The sequence below is a fragment of the Borostomias antarcticus genome, assembly GCF_949987555.1.
Source record: "Borostomias antarcticus genome assembly, chromosome: 6".
Lineage (NCBI taxonomy): Eukaryota > Metazoa > Chordata > Actinopteri > Stomiiformes > Stomiidae > Borostomias > Borostomias antarcticus.
Window position 1 is genome coordinate 382,546 of NC_140239.1, and position 17,455 is coordinate 400,000.

The 17,455-nt window shown below is 48.8% G+C and overlaps 1 protein-coding gene across 3 annotated transcripts; it reads right to left on the reverse strand.

Annotated features, from left to right (window-relative positions):
• Positions 1–9: 9 nt before the first annotated feature.
• On the reverse strand, positions 10–11,972 carry pias2 (protein inhibitor of activated STAT, 2; the record flags this gene model as incomplete). 3 transcript variants are annotated; one of them, XM_084440347.1, is made up of 15 exons in its annotated part: positions 11,939–11,972; positions 10,511–10,595; positions 9,548–10,004; positions 8,668–8,755; positions 8,521–8,571; positions 8,319–8,409; positions 8,068–8,202; positions 7,831–7,936; positions 7,545–7,618; positions 7,001–7,161; positions 6,564–6,697; positions 5,686–5,869; positions 3,002–3,141; positions 2,807–2,844; positions 10–1,324 (listed from the first exon to the last, which is right to left on the reverse strand). In XM_084440347.1, the coding sequence occupies exons 3-15, from the start codon at positions 9,999–10,001 to the stop codon at positions 1,106–1,108; spliced, it is 1,875 nt and encodes a 624-aa protein (XP_084296473.1). In that variant the 5' UTR covers positions 10,002–10,004; positions 10,511–10,595; positions 11,939–11,972. The 3 variants fall into 3 exon arrangements, with proteins under 3 accessions (XP_084296473.1, XP_084296474.1, XP_084296475.1); XM_084440348.1 differs by lacking the exon at positions 11,939–11,972 and having other exon boundaries at positions 10,511–11,188; XM_084440349.1 differs by lacking the exons at positions 10–1,324; positions 2,807–2,844; positions 3,002–3,141; positions 5,686–5,869; positions 6,564–6,697 and having other exon boundaries at positions 6,997–7,161.
• Positions 11,973–17,455: the final 5,483 nt, after the last annotated feature.

Below are 17,455 nucleotides of genomic sequence, written 5' to 3' on the forward strand. Positions count from 1 at the left end.
GCACCCTGTTTTGTGTTTGTGTGTTTGTTTTACAATCATGCTGCAAAACACTTTACCCAAATCGTTTCCAACATTTCTACAAAACTGTAATCAAGATATACAAAGTAGGTTTACATTACCAAAACTATTCCATTTAAGCCCCTTAAATTAGTTCCAAAAAACGTTTTAAGTTACATTTGAATGAAAAGCCAAATATGAATTTACACTATAAGATCTATTTTCAAATGGGTTCCCACTATTTCTTAAGTAGTTTACGTACGTTTATGCACATTTTGGACTATTGGGGTTCATCACCACCGCCTCTTGTTTGTAATGGTAACATGTGCCTTTTATTGTCGAGCTTTGGCACATCTCCAAATTCATATTTTATTTCACAATGTATAAACAGATGTTCAAATGATGACAGAAGAATTGACAGCTTAGACAAACACCAAGAGAAACTTAAAAACATGATCTTCACAAGATTGGGAAACACGGTGCTGGAGCTATAGGCACTCAGTCCTAGAAATCATAACTTTGTACAGATAAGAAATCAAGTTGTCTTTTTCATGTCTAACTGATGGCAAAAGGTCAGAGTTGAGGGCAGATTCAACCATGTTTCAGGTCCATCTATTATTGCTGAGTGAACTGAAAGGGACCACTAAATACAGTCCTTTAGTACAAGAGTGGTGAGCTGCCTTATTCAACCAATAAGCACCACTAAGGCCCACTGCCTGCCTTCCACTGTTCAGGTCATCCAATGTGAAATGCAACAAAAACACAAAATCAGTACAAAAAACCCAACCACATCCCTTTAGAGATGTATGGTGAGGCCGGCTCAATAAGCATGGAGTCTGTCCTGGGATGTGTCCCAACGGTTTAACATGGCTTCCTCTCCTCATCGCCTTTCCTCCACCTGCAGTGACCTTGCAACACAGGCCAGGTGAAAGTGGGCAGCGTGTCCAGATCCCTCTAGCAGGTCCAAATCCACCCACCTCAGCAGCTGAAGGAAGGGAATCAGGAAGTAGTGGCCACAGCTCACCAAGACTCATCCCATGCAACGTCTCACTGGCCAATTAGATTACGTTAAAAGAAAAGGAAGTCGCTTGAGGATGAGGGGGCAAACTCAGTCAAGTGAGATAATATCCGATATGCTGCTGGGCCCTCCTCCTCCGGCGCTCCCCCCGCCCCCCCCGGTGATGACGGCCGTCTCGTGGGCGGAGGTGTTGGCGCGCCCCCCCGGCTCGTAGTGGATGGTGGAGGAGGACACCAGGCTGCTGCTGGAGGTGGCAGCACTCTGCAGGCTGCTGGTCAGGTTGTCCAGGAACATGGGGGCTCGGTAATGCTGAGGGGGGTCCCAACAGAGGGGGTTAGGATTAAGTTATTATATTAGCACCTGTGGGTTACATAGGTATTGCTCAAAGCCATCTTTTTCACACATCACCTTCAGCGTTTCCCCTATTATGGCCCACAAAAAAGTATGCCAAAAGTGCGACTTTTAGATTTTTAATGTTTTTAGCATAAGTCAATGGAGTTTAACATATTAAAAATTTGCATCACAGCTAGAGGACATTTTCTGACTAAGAGTGAGAGATGAAATAGAAATGTTAATTTCATTATTAGACTGGGGCATCCTTGGTCTGCTTTACATGAACCTGACCCGTAGAGACTATCATTTCCATGATCACCCCAGTATTGAGCTATCTACATTGTTGTGCAGGCGTGCTATCTACATTGTTGTGCAGGCGTGCTATCTACATTGTTGTGCAGGCGGCACTCGGCTACAATGGAAGTCATTGGGGCAGTCGAGATGTTGGAAACAGTACAAACCATTGTTGTTATGAAAGATTACAAATATACTGCGTTACAAAACGAATACCAGACATGACTTTGATAGCAACCAGCTAGCCTTGATAGGCTCCTGTTCTGCTCGTTTGCTGCATAATCAGCTGCTAGTCATCTAGTGTCCCTAAAAAATGTTAAGCTTGTTTGACACATTATTTGACTGCCTACATGGTCAGGCATCCAGCTGTAACGGTAGTAGGGTTAGGGTTAGGGTTAAAGTATACTGAGTCCAGTCAGAAAGTGCTCAGCAGCACTCAGAGGCTCAGAGAGAGCATTTCTCGCTCCAAGCGACGCTGTCCACAACACATAGGGTGCGTTACGTAATCAGGGCAGATCAGTTTTGCCGGCATGTAGCTCGGGAGGTAGAGCGGCCGGCTGGGGTTCAAAAGGTCCCCGGTTTGATCCCAGGTCTCGGCTGTGTGCCGAAGTGTCCTTGAGCAAGGCACTGAACCCCTGAAATTGCTCACGTGTGGCACGGTGGCGCAATACCTAGTATGCAGTACCTAGTACCGTCATTCATCTTTTATATATTAATTGCAATATAATTGCAGTTTGTTGCACTTCTGGTTGGACGCACATGATTTCGTTGCACTGTCTTGTGGTGTGTAATGACAAAGTGAATCTAATCCAATCTAAACTGTCACCTCACAGCAAGAAGGTCTCCCAGGCCGTGTTTGCAAGGGTTTCCTCCCGAAAGCAGAACAACAGATCGCTAACGCTGAATTTCATCGGTGGCCACTCCAGCCATTCAAGTGTGTTTTGGCGTTGCCGCCTACACCGTGTGATGCATGCGTCTCACTACATGATTCACCAGAATTAAACAATCAATCAAACCTTGACTAATCAATCTAAACCTTGACTATGAATGTCTTCAATGTTGGATTTATCAGAAAAATAAAATGCAAAACCACACAATGCCGAAATTTCTTTGAGCAATTGAACCGGCCAAGAAAACTAAAAGAGAAACATGTAATGAACTTACCTGTGTGTCTCCTTGAATCAAAGAAAACAAATCCAGGCCTGAAAAAAGGGAACATTACAGTTAATCCTGCAGCATGGCGTTACTGACGTCAGTTAATCCTGCAGCATGGCGTTACTGACGTCAGTTAATCCTGCAGCATGGCGTTACTGACATCAAGACAGATCTCTGAGCCGAACCCGTCGAGAAGGGACTCACTCTGCATGTCTGTGGGGATGGCGGAGAGGGTGGAGTGGTGGAAGGGGACTGAATAGTCGACTAGCGAGGACGTGTGGTACGCCGTGTCCAGGGACTGGACGTTTGGCACTCGCACCGTGGACGGCTGGTAGGTCAACACCCTGGAAAAGGGAGGGGGAATAAAGGGAGATGGGTCATTAAACATAAGCTAGGTATTAAAAAATGAAATAAAAGCAAGGCAAAATGCAACTGTAGTTCAGGGCTCGTAACGTGGTCTTAAAGCGGGAGTTGGAGCATGGTTGGAGTTGGAGCACGGTTGGAGTTGGAGCATGGTTGGGGTTGGAGCATGGTTGGAGTTGGAGCATGGTTGGAGTTGGAGCATGGTTGGGGTTGGAGCATGGTTGGAGTTGGAGCATGGTTGGAGTTGGAGCATGGTTGGAGCATGGTTGGGGTTGGAGCATGGTTGGAGCATGGTTGGAGTTGGAGCATGGTTGGGGTTGGAGCATGGTTGGAGCATGGTTGGAGTTGGAGCATGGTTGGGGTTGGAGCATGGTTGGGGTTGGAGCATGGTTGGGGTTGGAGCATGGTTGGGGTTGGAGCATGGTTGGAGTTGGAGCATGGTTGGAGCATGGTTGGAGTTGGAGCATGGTTGGAGCATGGTTGGAGCATGGTTGGAGCATGGTTGGGGTTGGAGCATGGTTGGGGTTGGAGCATGGTTGGAGTTGGAGCATGGTTGGAGTTGGAGCATGGTTGGGGTTGGAGCATGGTTGGAGTTGGAGCATGGTTGGAGTTGGAGCATGGTTGGAGTTGGAGCATGGTTGGAGTTGGAGCATGGTTGGAGCATGGTTGGAGTTGGAGCATGGTTGGGGTTGGAGCATGGTTGGAGCATGGTTGGAGTTGGAGCATGGTTGGGGTTGGAGCATGGTTGGAGCATGGTTGGAGTTGGAGCATGGTTGGGGTTGGAGCATGGTTGGAGTTGGAGCATGGTTGGAGTTGGAGCATGGTTGGAGTTGGAGCATGGTTGGAGTTGGAGCATGGTTGGAGTTGGAGCATGGTTGGAGTTGGAGCATGGTTGGAGTTGGAGCATGGTTGGAGTTGGAGCATGGTTGGAGTTGGAGCATGGTTGGGGTTGGAGCATGGTTGGGGTTGGAGCATGGTTGGAGTTGGAGCATGGTTGGAGTTGGAGCATGGTTGGGGTTGGAGCATGGTTGGAGCATGGTTGGGGTTGGAGCATGGTTGGAGTTGGAGCATGGTTGGAGTTGGAGCATGGTTGGGGTTGGAGCATGGTTGGAGTTGGAGCATGGTTGGAGTTGGAGCATGGTTGGAGTTGGAGTTGGAGCATGGTTGGAGTTGGAGCATGGTTGGAGTTGGAGCATGGTTGGAGTTGGAGCATGGTTGGAGTTGGAGCATGGTTGGAGCATGGTTGGAGCATGGTTGGAGTTGGAGCATGGTTGGGGTTGGAGCATGGTTGGGGTTGGAGCATGGTTGGAGCATGGTTGGAGCATGGTTGGAGTTGGAGCATGGTTGGGGTTGGAGCATGGTTGGGGTTGGAGCATGGTTGGAGCATGGTTGGGGTTGGAGCATGGTTGGAGTTGGAGCATGGTTGGAGTTGGAGCATGGTTGGAGTTGGAGCATGGTTGGAGCATGGTTGGAGCATGGTTGGAGTTGGAGCATGGTTGGAGTTGGAGCATGGTTGGAGTTGGAGCATGGTTGGAGCATGGTTGGAGCATGGTTGGAGTTGGAGCATGGTTGGAGCATGGTTGGAGCATGGTTGGAGTTGGAGCATGGTTGGAGTTGGAGCATGGTTGGAGTTGGAGCATGGTTGGAGTTGGAGCATGGTTGGAGTTGGAGCATGGTTGGGGTTGGAGCATGGTTGGGGTTGGAGCATGGTTGGGGTTGGAGCATGGTTGGGGTTGGAGCATGGTTGGAGTTGGAGCATGGTTGGAGTTGGAGCATGGTTGGAGTTGGAGCATGGTTGGGGTTGGAGCATGGTTGGAGTTGGAGCATGGTTGGAGTTGGAGCATGGTTGGAGCATGGTTGGAGCATGGTTGGAGCATGGTTGGGATTGGAGCATGGTTGGAGTTGGAGCATGGTTGGAGTTGGAGCATGGTTGGAGTTGGAGCATGGTTGGAGCATGGTTGGAGCATGGTTGGGGTTGGAGCATGGTTGGAGCATGGTTGGAGTTGGAGCATGGTTGGAGTTGGAGCATGGTTGGGGTTGGAGCATGGTTGGAGCATGGTTGGGGTTGGAGCATGGTTGGAGTTGGAGCATGGTTGGAGTTGGAGCATGGTTGGGGTTGGAGCATGGTTGGAGTTGGAGCATGGTTGGAGTTGGAGCATGGTTGGAGTTGGAGCATGGTTGGAGTTGGAGCATGGTTGGAGTTGGAGCATGGTTGGAGTTGGAGCATGGTTGGAGTTGGAGCATGGTTGGAGTTGGAGCATGGTTGGGGTTGGAGCATGGTTGGAGTTGGAGCATGGTTGGGGTTGGAGCATGGTTGGAGCATGGTTGGGGTTGGAGCATGGTTGGAGTTGGAGCATGGTTGGAGTTGGAGCATGGTTGGGGTTGGAGCATGGTTGGAGTTGGAGCATGGTTGGAGTTGGAGCATGGAAAATGTGTCTCCCATCAAACTTATCATAAATCACATGAATACATCATGAATATATGATAAATACGTCACGAGCAGACGGCAGAAGAACGGGCCCTACCCCTTGCTGTGCATGTCCTCGTTCTTGGACAGATACACGCAGCGCTTCTTCAGTGGCGGGTCCACTTCCTCCTCCTCCTCGCCGTCGTCTGATGAGCTCTCCAGGGTCAGGTCAATGATGTCTGCCTTCTTGGTGGAGGTGGGCTCGCTATGGGGGACCACCGCACACTGGCGCACGGGGGCTGCTGTTGGAGGAGGGGGGGGGGGGGGTGTCAGGTCTATACGAACGTACAGTAGTTGTGGTTGTAACATAACATCTCCTACAAACTCCTCCTCCTCACTTAGAAACCCCCCCCATGCCCTTGTCCCATACGTAGTACCTGTCTGACCTTCTCCACCAACATGCCCACCTGTTCACCAAGGCCTTTGGCCTGTAAGTAGTTAGGTAGTTAGCTAGATAGTTAGTTATAGTTTACGTGCTCTTTTGTTCTGGTCTGCCTCTGTTGTCTGACTTCTCTCAATGTAAAGCATCTTGGGACTTCTGAAATGCGCTATATAAATTTAATTTATTATTATTATTAAGTTATTAAGTGGGCTTGGTTGTAGAAGCTAGCCCAACTTGTGACATTCCCACTATTTGGGGGCCAAGCAGCGAAGGGAGTCTATGACAGCCCATAGAACCATATAGTAAAAAGTTGTGAAAATTGGCATACTCATTCGGGACAGTGCCCTGACCCTCCTGACCAAGTCTCATGTCCACACCTCGAACCCTCTAGCGCCACCAACGTGTCAAAGTTGGAGGTGCGTTTAGGCATGCAACTTTTGAGCATGCAATAGTACTACCAGTAGGTGTTATATCCTGCTGCATTAGCTAGCCCACCTTACATTTTCCCCAGGAAATGTACTTTATAGTTATTATTATTATGCAGTTGTACTCACTCTCGATTTTTGGGATACACTGGGAGGACACTTTGACGGCCTCCTTCTTTGGTCTCATTGGACACCAGGTCCCATCTTCCTGGAACTTGATCTCGTCCACATCGGAGCAGTCGTTCAGAATCTCCATGAATAATCTGGAGATTGACAGTGAGTTCAGTTTCCTTTTCTCTGATCTAAACCCTTCCACTGTGTATAAATGCATAGATCCTGTACATCACAGGCATGCTGACTGCTCAATTCAACTGCCCCGCTCGGACCCGTCGATGATGAGGCTCTCGTAGGCCTAACCCTAACCCTCTCACCCGTCGATGATGAGGCTCTCGTAGGCCTAACCCTAACCCTCTCACCCGTCGATGATGAGGCTCTCGTAGGCCTAACCCTAACCCGCTCACCCGTCGATGATGAGGCTCTCGTAGGCCTAACCCTAACCCGCTCACCCGTCGATGATGAGGCTCTCGTAGGCGGCCTTCTTGTCGCACACGGGGCAGATCCAGGTGGGCTTCTTCTCATTCATCTGCAGGTACAGCGCCGCGTCGAAACACTGCAGGTGGGAGCAGGTGACTGCCCGGCACGGGACCGTGAGACGCATCTTACCCAGCTGGGGGGGGTTGAACCACGGGGGGAGATGAAGGGGGGGGGAGAGTTGTGCCAGCCAGTCAGTAATCTCAGAGAACTATCCTGTCTTGAAACTGCAGAGTACCAACTATCTGACCAAGAAGCAGCCAGCTTCTGGCATCTTCCACCTCTGACTACCTCTCTATTGACAAATCAGATAGTGAAAGATATCATATCCATCGACGGACCACCTCTACAACCTGATAACCATAAACACCATACAACTGCCAAACTCAAACAGTAGTTAACCACACAATTATTAAACCATTCATTGTAGACATTTAAAAAAGCATGGAGGATTTGTATGAATAAATGCACAGGGTGTAATACACAATGATGATGGGGGTTGATGTCCATGTGACGTACCGGGCACATGAGCGAGACTCTGAGACTGGTCGTAGCAATCTCACTGTCTGGATCTGCCGTGAGCTTCTCTTTAACTGCAATCGAGCACAGAACATAAAAAAGAACAAAATATAAGCAGTAAATCACAGTTATCACAGCTTTATCAGCTTCCATCTCCTGACCTGGCACGCTCTTTCCAGACACGAGTTTTTTTTTGCTTGATTGCTCCCCCCAGAGGCCAACCTCAAGCAGAACATTGTTAACATTACAGAGCCATGGGTGAAGTAGCTTTTGGCCGTGTCCTTACTCAGCGCTCTGGAGTGATCCGGGTTCCTGATGCCCTTCATCCTCAGTCTCTGTAGCAACAAGGGCGACGTCAGCTGCCTCACCAGGTACACCGACATGGAATACGTCTGCGAGAAAGAGCATCACACACACCGGAAATGTCCTTCCGTTCACAGTACACCATGCCACTTGATTCAGCAGAGGGAGGCAAAGCGGCTGCCCCCCTAGTTGTTGTGAGGTGAGCTGTTAACATGCTTACCTTTCCGATTTCAGGAGCCCATGTGACTGTGATCTGATTGGGTACTGCAGAGGATAATCTGACCAATGAGGTGATGTTCAGAGATCTTCCTGGTCTCTTCTGTTCCACCCCGTTTTTGGGTGGTGGTGCGTAACCCTAAGGAGAAAACACAAACACTTCACAGGCCTGCAGTCACTAGGTTTACCCATATAACCACATCTACTACAATAACAATATTGACCGTTAGTTCATCAAAACAAACCAGTACATACAGGCAAGGGAAATAGTTTCCCGTTAACTTTTATGCAGAGACTGTTGGGGTAATTATCCTCTTGCGGACAACTCGTCTCCGACAGGCAAAACCTAAACGGACAGAAAAACAACAACACAAGAGTGACAATGATTTACATTGTCAAATAGATTAAATAAAATGTTACAAAACCTGTCGATCTTTTGTCCTTCCTACAATCTTACCTCAGTTGAATTTGAACCATGTAGTCCCTCCTGCCGCCTGGTAGGAAGTCCCTGTAAACACATCAATTACAAGGTCATTTACAACCCAGCCAGACATGTATGGGATGTCCCGGTGCAAGTGGCCCTTTGAGAAGCCGCAGTGCATACCTGGAAATGCACACTTCCCTGACTTGCTGGGGTGTCAAGGCAAAGATGAAGGTCTTTTCTTGGTGGTATCTCTGGATTGTACTCGCTCCTACAAATAAAAACACATTCATGATCACCATTAAAAAACATTCATGATCACTAGTGGAAAGAACGGGTCCAATCAAAGGCCTGATGGTCTTTGATTCCAAGCAAGTAGATGGGAATAAAGTATTACAACATGCAAGGTCAGAAAACACCTCCGGCAGCACTTCAGCAACCAGTAGGCATGTGACAAAATACCCATGTATTAAAATAGGATAATGTGATGAAACGCCTCACAGAGCTGATGAAACAGTTTATGATTTGCAAACGGAGGCTACCTCTCAGACTCAGTTCCTGGATGTTACCTAGGAACGTTCATCCATTCATTAGCACGGCAATCTGAGCCAGTCGTGTTTCTCATTCCCCACTTGTTCATCGATTCATTAGCAGGGCAATCTGACAGTCATGCTTCTCATTCCCCACTTGTTCCTAAGTAGACCATTACAGGACCATCTGTATTTAATGGGCTACTGTATTTAATGGGTTTTTAGTTTAGTTTAGTTACTGCATTTAATGGGCTATTGCAGGTGGAAATGTCATTGAAAATTCTAGTCATAATTGGATAGAAAATAATTGATTTGAAATCGAATCGTGACCCCCAACAATCCAAATCAAATGGAATGGTGAGACCAGTAGCGATTCCCACCCCTGACCCAGCAGACCACACGCGACTCCTAGCTCATAACGATGCTCAGATCAGCTTCACCTGTAGGTTTGCTCACACCCATCCCCATTCCACACAGATCTAAAGCACATGTCTAGAGTTGGGTGCTAGGGTATGGACATCAGAGCCACTAACCGAGGCTGGAGGGCTTGATCAGCACGTCCAGCACGTCGTAGAAGGGCAGGGCCTTCATCAGCACGTCGGGGTGGACGGGCGGGATGAGTGGGGCGGGTTGCTGCAGGTTCATCCTGGGCTTGGTCTCATGCAACACCACCGAATCACCAGTCACCAGGTACTGCTGCACTAAGCTCGAGTCACTCGAGTGACCCGCGCTGAGGGAAAGGTCAGAGTTCACGATACTAACGCCCCCCTCCGCGGAAAAGAAGGCAGACTTGATGGCGGCCAAATCCGGCAGACCGGGGTAGCGTCGTCGATAAAGTTCTTTGATTTTGATTTGCACTGCTGGACTGCAGCCCTTTTTGATCAGATGCAACGCCCTCAGGAGGAGGTCATGCTTTCGACCACTTTTGTTTCGTCCAGCGAATCCCAGTAACACTTGTAGCTCTGACACTCGGAAAGTTGATACCATGCTCTGGAAAAGAAAGAGACATAGGTACAAAAAGATAAGAGGCCACTGTGTAAACATATGGAGGCAGTTGATACATGTATTTGAATCTATTACAATTCTACTACTGAAGGAAAAGACCAAGCCAACCCCATGCCAAGTGTTATTTTAGGTCAAAGCATGTTACTTAGTACTTTTTACTTCAATGAATATGCCAACAACTAAAGTTAAGACTATCATGACTAAAATGCCACTGCTTAAGATGCAAAATTACAGAGAATATATAGCACCCGTGTCAGTAGGCTATATATTCAAGCACATCTGATATTCAAATACAAAAATATTTACATGGCACAAGTTAGCAACTTTGGCAGTGAAACAATTCACCAAAAAATGTGACTTGTCAAGATCAGTGATATAAAACCCAAAGTTGAACTGACACACTAATTATGTAGTTAATAGGACATCCCCATGTGTGATTTGAAGTCATCACCCTCCCAACCAAACCCCCAAAGAAGAAAACCCAAACTGACCCTTCAGTCTACGGTCCATGCTGGATTGTTCTTATGTGTGTATCCTTTTTCTTACATATCCTTAACATATGTGACCGTGACGCATCTAAAATGTTGAAAATAATTCCAAGATAAATGAGATAATACGTGGAGAGAATGGCATGGCAGACACATGGTGGCGGGGAGCAGTGATCTGCAGCTCGACTCCAGAGAGGAAAGAAACACATGGTTATTAGCAAGCAAATTAAATTAATGGAACAGTGGAATTATACTAATGCTGGGTCCCTTTATACCTGCTAGCCATGGCTGGGTCACTTTATACCTGCTAGCCATGGCTGGGTCACTTTCTACCTGCTAGCCATGGCTGGGTCACTTTCTACCTGCTAGCCATGGCTGGGTCACTTTATACCTGCTAGCCATGGCTGGGTCACTTTATACCTGCTAGCCATGGCTGGGTCACTTTATACCTGCTAGCCATGGCGCTCAGTGGACGAGTTCATCCATTTTCTGGCGGGCGTTAAGTTAGGTAACGTTAGCTCACATAACATTACGTATTTAATTTGGTATCGTTAGCTAGCTAGCTACTACCAGGCTCACTAAACCAGACTCTATCTGCTCGCTAACGGTACAGAAAGGTGGACCCAATCCCTGACAATCTAAAGTGAGTTTTCTATGAGTTGAGGGGGGAGATCACCCTGCCTGGCTTGTTTCTAGTGATTAGCCAGGTGAGCTAGCACTAGCTAAGTGAGCCAACTAGTCAAGGCTAGCTGTCTCTCAGCTGTCCTGGGCGGATCCTGAGCTGTCCTGGGGGGATCCTGAGAACAGCATCGGGTTGAACCAGAACAGCCTGGGACTGGTTCACTAGCTAGTGCTGCTCACCTTAGACATGGAGAGACATGGTTCATGTAAGTTCTGGAGCAGCTAGCCCAGGCTAGCTAGTGGGAATAGCGTTAGCTCGTTAGCTAGCCATGTTGCTGGTGTGACTAGACAGCTAGCGAGAGAGTTAGGAGACTAAACATTCATGTTCAACCAATCGAGCTAGATAACTATCCTGGTAGACCTGTACAGGGCCTCGCAGAACCAGAAGACTGAGATGTGTCTGGGTACAGAACCAGGAGACTGAGATGTGTCTGGGTACAGAACCAGGAGACTGAGATGTGTCTGGGTACAGAACCAGGAGACTGAGATGTGTCTGGGTACAGAACCAGGAGACTGAGATGTGTCTGGGTAACGTTCAGTTAGCCAGGGAGTTGTTGTTGTTAGCATTAGCACTAGCACTAGCTAACCTAGCCGACTCACGGATCCGTCCCGTTAGCAGCGGTTCAAAGGCCATGCGAGATATCTGCTCTAAATACAACAACATACGTTTTGAGGAAGTAGTGCATCAACAACAATGAATCACCAGTTATCAAATTAAATACACAGCGAAGTGCATCATGTGTTTCCTACCCGGAGCTCCTCACCGTCCGCCATCTTGTCCTGATCATCCTGTGCGTCTGTAATGAAGGGTGCGTTTGTTCAGGACGCCCGGGCAGCTCTGGCGGCGGCATACCCGGGTCAAAGCCATGTATGATCAAAACAAAGAGCCAGACAAGCTAGTGGTTCTCCAAGTGGTTTCGAAATGCACGTTTGTAGATTCACCGTTTTAATATTTCACGAAATATTTATTAAAACGTGTTGCAATAACATGTTGTTCAATTTCGGGTCCATGCCATTTGTCCGACCACCCATTTGTCCGACCACCCATTAGTCCGACCCGTTTACCTTTTGTCCGACCACCCATTAGTCCGACCACCCATTTGTCCGACCACCCATTAGTCCGACCGCCCATTAGTCCGACCGTGGCCCGTTGGCGTGTGTTTGATGGTCGGTGCGCGCGTAATGCTATCGTCGCAGTCTGTGATACGCCTTATACTCACTAGAAAGATCACGGATTTCCGTATACCCACTGCAACATATGCGAGGATGCATAACAACATAGTCTTGCGTAATAATGTTCACTTATGTTATACTTTCATGACGTGCGGAACCAGAAACTGACACATAGACCACCACACCACCGCGGACGCCCAACGGACCCTAATTTTGTGCCAAAAGTTCTCGGAGCATGTTCAGGGGGGGACACTAGCCTCACTGATGAGGCTGGTGGGGAGCAGGCGTGTTCCTGATGGACCCAAGCCTCCTGCCTGAGGGGAGTGGCATGGAAGGGGTCAGCTGCAGGGTCCTGGGCTGTGCAGGGCCAGGGTGGAAGGGGTCAGGGCCAGGGTGGAAGGGGTCAGCTGCAGGGTCCTGGAGCTGTGCAGGGCCAGGGTGGAAGGGGTCAGCTGCAGGGTCCTGGAGCTGTGCAGGGCCAGGGCGGAGGGGTCAGCTGCAGGGTCCTGGGCTGTGCAGGGCCAGGGTGGAAGGGGTCAGCTGCAGGGTCCTGGGCTGTGCAGGGCCAGGGTGGAAGGGGTCAGCTGCAGGGTCCTGGGCTGTGCAGGGCCAGGGTGGAAGGGGTCAGCTGCAGGGTCCTGGAGCTGTGCAGGGCCAGGGTGGAAGGGGTCAGCTGCAGGGTCCTGGAGCTGTGCAGGGCCAGGGTGGAAGGGGTCAGGGCCAGGGTGGAAGGGGTCAGCTGCAGGGTCCTGGGCTGTGCAGGGCCAGGGTGGAAGGGGTCAGCTGCAGGGTCCTGGGCTGTGCAGGGCCAGGGTGGAAGGGGTCAGCTGCAGGGTCCTGGAGCTGTGCAGGGCCAGGGTGGAAGGGGTCAGCTGCAGGGTCCTGGGCTGTGCAGGGCCAGGGTGGAAGGGGTCAGCTGCAGGGTCCTGGGCTGTGCAGGGCCAGGGTGGAAGGGGTCAGCTGCAGGGTCCTGGGCTGTGCAGGGCCAGGGCGGAGGGGTCAGCTGCAGGGTCCTGGGCTGTGCAGGGCCAGGGTGGAAGGGGTCAGCTGCAGGGTCCTGGGCTGTGCAGGGCCAGGGTGGAAGGGGTCAGCTGCAGGGTCCTGGGCTGTGCAGGGCCAGGGTGGAAGGGGTCAGCTGCAGGGTCCTGGGCTGTGCAGGGCCAGGGCGGAGGGCAGGTTGCAGTTCATCACCTTCTCGGCGGATCGGATGACGCGCTGTGTAATTGTACATGCTATAAATACTGTATGGATATAAATGACCCGGGAGGGGGGTTGTACATGCTATAGCTATGAATAAATAATCCCAGGGATGAGATATACTGTCATCTGTATTTACATGTATGGTGGTGTTATATACGCTAGATATTTTGCCGCTGTGTACGCTGGGTATAATGACACTGTATATACTAGTCAGAGTCGTTCAGGTGCCGGATGGCTTGGGGGAAGAAGCTCTTCTTCCATGTATGTGTGGTACCTTTTTCCTGACCAAAGCAGAGAGAACAGTCAAAAACAGTAGAGACTCTGTCGAATCTAGTGAGACACTCTGAATTTACTTAGTTGTCTGAGGTGGTTCAGTCTCTGACATGCTTTCCTCACCACAGTGTCTTTGTGTGTTGAACATGTCAGGTCCTTAGTGATCTGGACACAATGTATTTGAAGCTGTCCACTCTCTCTACAGGGGCCTCTCTCTCTACAGGGGCCTCTCTCTCTACAGTCCACTCTCTACTGTCCACTCTCTCTACAGGGGCCTCTCTCTCTACTGTCCACTCTCTCTACAGGGGCCCGTTGATGATGGAGTAGTTCCCTTCCTGCTTCCTCCCAAAGTCCACCAGCATCTCCTTTGTCTTGCTGACATGCAGATGAGGTTGTGCCCCAGGTCCTCCAGGTCGACCCTCTCCTCATTACTGGAGATCCTCCTCATTACTGGAGATCCTCCTCATTACTGGAGATCCTCCTCATTACTGGAGATCCTCCTCATTACTGGAGATCCTCCTCATTACTGGAGATCCTCCTCATTACTGGAGATCCTCCTCATTACTGGAGATCCTCCTCATTACTGGAGATCCTCCTCATTACTGGAGATCCTCCTCATTACTGGAGATCCTCCTCATTACTGGAGATCCTCCTCATTACTGGAGATCCTCATTACTGGAGATCCTCATTACTGGAGATCAGGCCGATCACTGCTGACTCAAAGGTTGCTGCACAGTCGTGTTCAAACATTCCTTTCAGAATTTAAAAAAATAAATAATCTAAAATCTTGTTGAATTGTTTGTTGGTGAACAACAGCAAGTAACATTTCATTTCACATGAAAAGTACTGGTTTAGAAAACAAGGAACACAAGTACCTCAATATTGCCACAAGAGGGAGGTATCATACAGACTAGATGCAAGACTCACAGGGCTGAGTGCAAAGTGTCAACCTAATCCAGGCAGGTAGAATCAAGGATGGATGTTTTTAGGACAATATGCACATTTCTACTATTACACTATACAAGTATAATAATGAGTCATGATAATATGCAAATGTGCACCTAAGTGTACATTTTATGATTTATATCCTGTAATGACTGGGTGTTTACCTAATAAAATTTCCCCTAAAACACATATTTAGCCTTTATGGTACCATGCCAACTTTAAATGTCAAATGTCTTTGCTTTACAATATCGGCTACTATTAAGCCAGAAGTACCACAAATACTGTATCTGTGACTATAAAGTAATTTGAGGTGCACTGTATATACATCATATTTCTTAGTATTTGTTATTCACTGTTCCTATGCTAAATGTGTTGGCTAAGTTAACATGCTTTAAAAACAATATGGCCTATCCAATCAGCCCCCCCCCCCTTTGATTTGAAATTAAAATTAAATAGAACAGCACAGCACAAAGCTATCTGATCTCAAATTACATACTGACCTGTGCCATGTAAAAATTGAAACCAACGGGGTTGTGGGAATGGACACTAGCTTATCAATATGGTTTAATCTAAATAAAGCCAACAAAGTCTTACAGTATAGTGATGTAGCTAGTAGAGTAGCTAGGAACAGTGTAACCCACCGACCCTGAAACCAAAGTGTTGGACAGACTTACACGCTTTCCCTTCCTCTCTCTCTTCCTCAGCCACCAGGCTCTTTCAGTCTTAATCCAGCCCAAGCCTGTTTACAGGACTGGGCTCCCAGCTCCCATGGGAGGGGTCTGGGGGTGTGTCCAGGAGCTCTGTACCTAGGTGGTCTCAGCGCTGAATGGAGCTCATTTTCAAAATGCACCACGAGTTACACGCACTGTCATCAACCCCCAGAATATCAAGTGAATCAACATGTGGTGTGAGCAGCTATCCTGAAGCCTGGCTCTGACCCAGTGGGGGCTGTTAGTCCCTAACCCAAACCCTAACCCTCCAGAAATACGTCCTGCCCTCACTACTGCCCCCAGTGTTGCCATAGCAGCCAGCGTTTTGTTTACAGCTTAGCAAAATGTTTAAAAGAATGTCTAACAGTCTGGAAGTTACTGTAAAAGAAAAAAGACAAGAAGAAGAAGGTTTCCCCTCTAAAATGATTTAAAAGTAAGTCATGGCAAATCACCCTTGACACTGTGGTAACTCTTGTCCTTTTAACCCATATGTAATAAATCTCTAGGCTTTTTACACTGGGTTTCTGATGTTTTTGATGACAAATGTCTTTCAGGGAAATATCAATTGTAGCTGACTTCAACATTTAAAGCACCAGCTAACTATTTGTTCATCATAGCTCTGTATCTGTATGTCATCATACTGGGGAAAAGGGAGGGACCATATTATTATTACATATATCATATTATATTATTATAATTTTCATACAATACCTAATGGCCAAATCATGCCATTAGGGCCTACTTTATCAGGCTTATCATAAGTGGGCTCTTCCCTGTCTGTTCCCTGTTCTATCCCTGGAGGGGGGGGGGGGGGTTCTGGGTCTGTTTCTGTGTGGAGGGTGGTTCTGGGTCTGTGGGCGGTGGTTCTGGGTCTGTGGGGGGTGGTTCTTGGTCTGGGTCTGTGTGGGGGTGGTTCTAGGTCTGGGTCTGTGGAGAGTGGTTCTGTGTGGGGGTTGTTCTGAGTCTGTGTGGGGTGGTTCTGGGTCTGTGTGGGGTTGCTCTGGGTCTGTGTGGGGGTGGTTCTGGGTCTGTGTCTGTGTGGGGTTGTTCTGAGTCTGTGTGGGGTGGTTCTGGGTCTGTGTGGGGTGGCTCTGGGTCTGTGTGGGGTTGCTCTGGGTCTGTGTGGGGTGGTTCTGGGTCTGTGTGGGGTTGCTCTGGGTCTGTGTGGGGTGGTTCTGGGTCTGTGTGGGGGTGGTTCTAGGTCTGGGTCTGTGGAGGGTGGTTCTGTGTGGGGGTTGTTCTGTTGTGTGGCTCCTAATCCAGGTTGTGCTTCACCTGCTTTCTCAAGTCAGCACATCCGTCTCCTGTGTGTCATCAGCTGCAGTATATCAACCCTGGGTTCCTCCAACTCAGAACCAGATCCATGTTTAAGCCCCAGGTTTGTCTCCACCACTGGCGTGTGAGCAAGCCATCTTGAAGCTAACCTCCTTTCAGCTCAGTCTTCCAGTCGGGATCGTCCTGCCGACTGAGGTCCATCTCCCTGGTTCTTTCTCTCCAGCCCTGCTGACCCAGTCGCTTCGCCTCAGAATCTAAACTCTTATTTTGCCATCCAAGTCTTTGTTGTTGCAGCAGACCTGTGGCTGTGTGTCTGCAGCCTTGGGGTCCCTAGTTCAGACCGGAACGACCCCAGTCCACTGAGGCAAAAGTTTGTTTTTAATGTCAAGGTGCATGAGGCCCAATTCATCATTGTACACTGGACTTGTCAATTGAGGCGACAGCCTGGCAAACCAAAGAACTCAAAACGCACCGGGGGGGGGGGGGGGGTCAACTTGGGCTGTCTGATTCCACTATCACAGGTGGATTGAGTTACAACCATTCTTTTATGTACAGCTAACAGGGCATTTCTGCTCAAGGCATTTTAATTTCAAGGCCAATTCTTCATTGTGTCCAGGCTCTGGTCCACCACCTGCCAAAACTAAAATATAGCTGCAAATAACATACACCATCTTACTTAAAGTTCAACCTT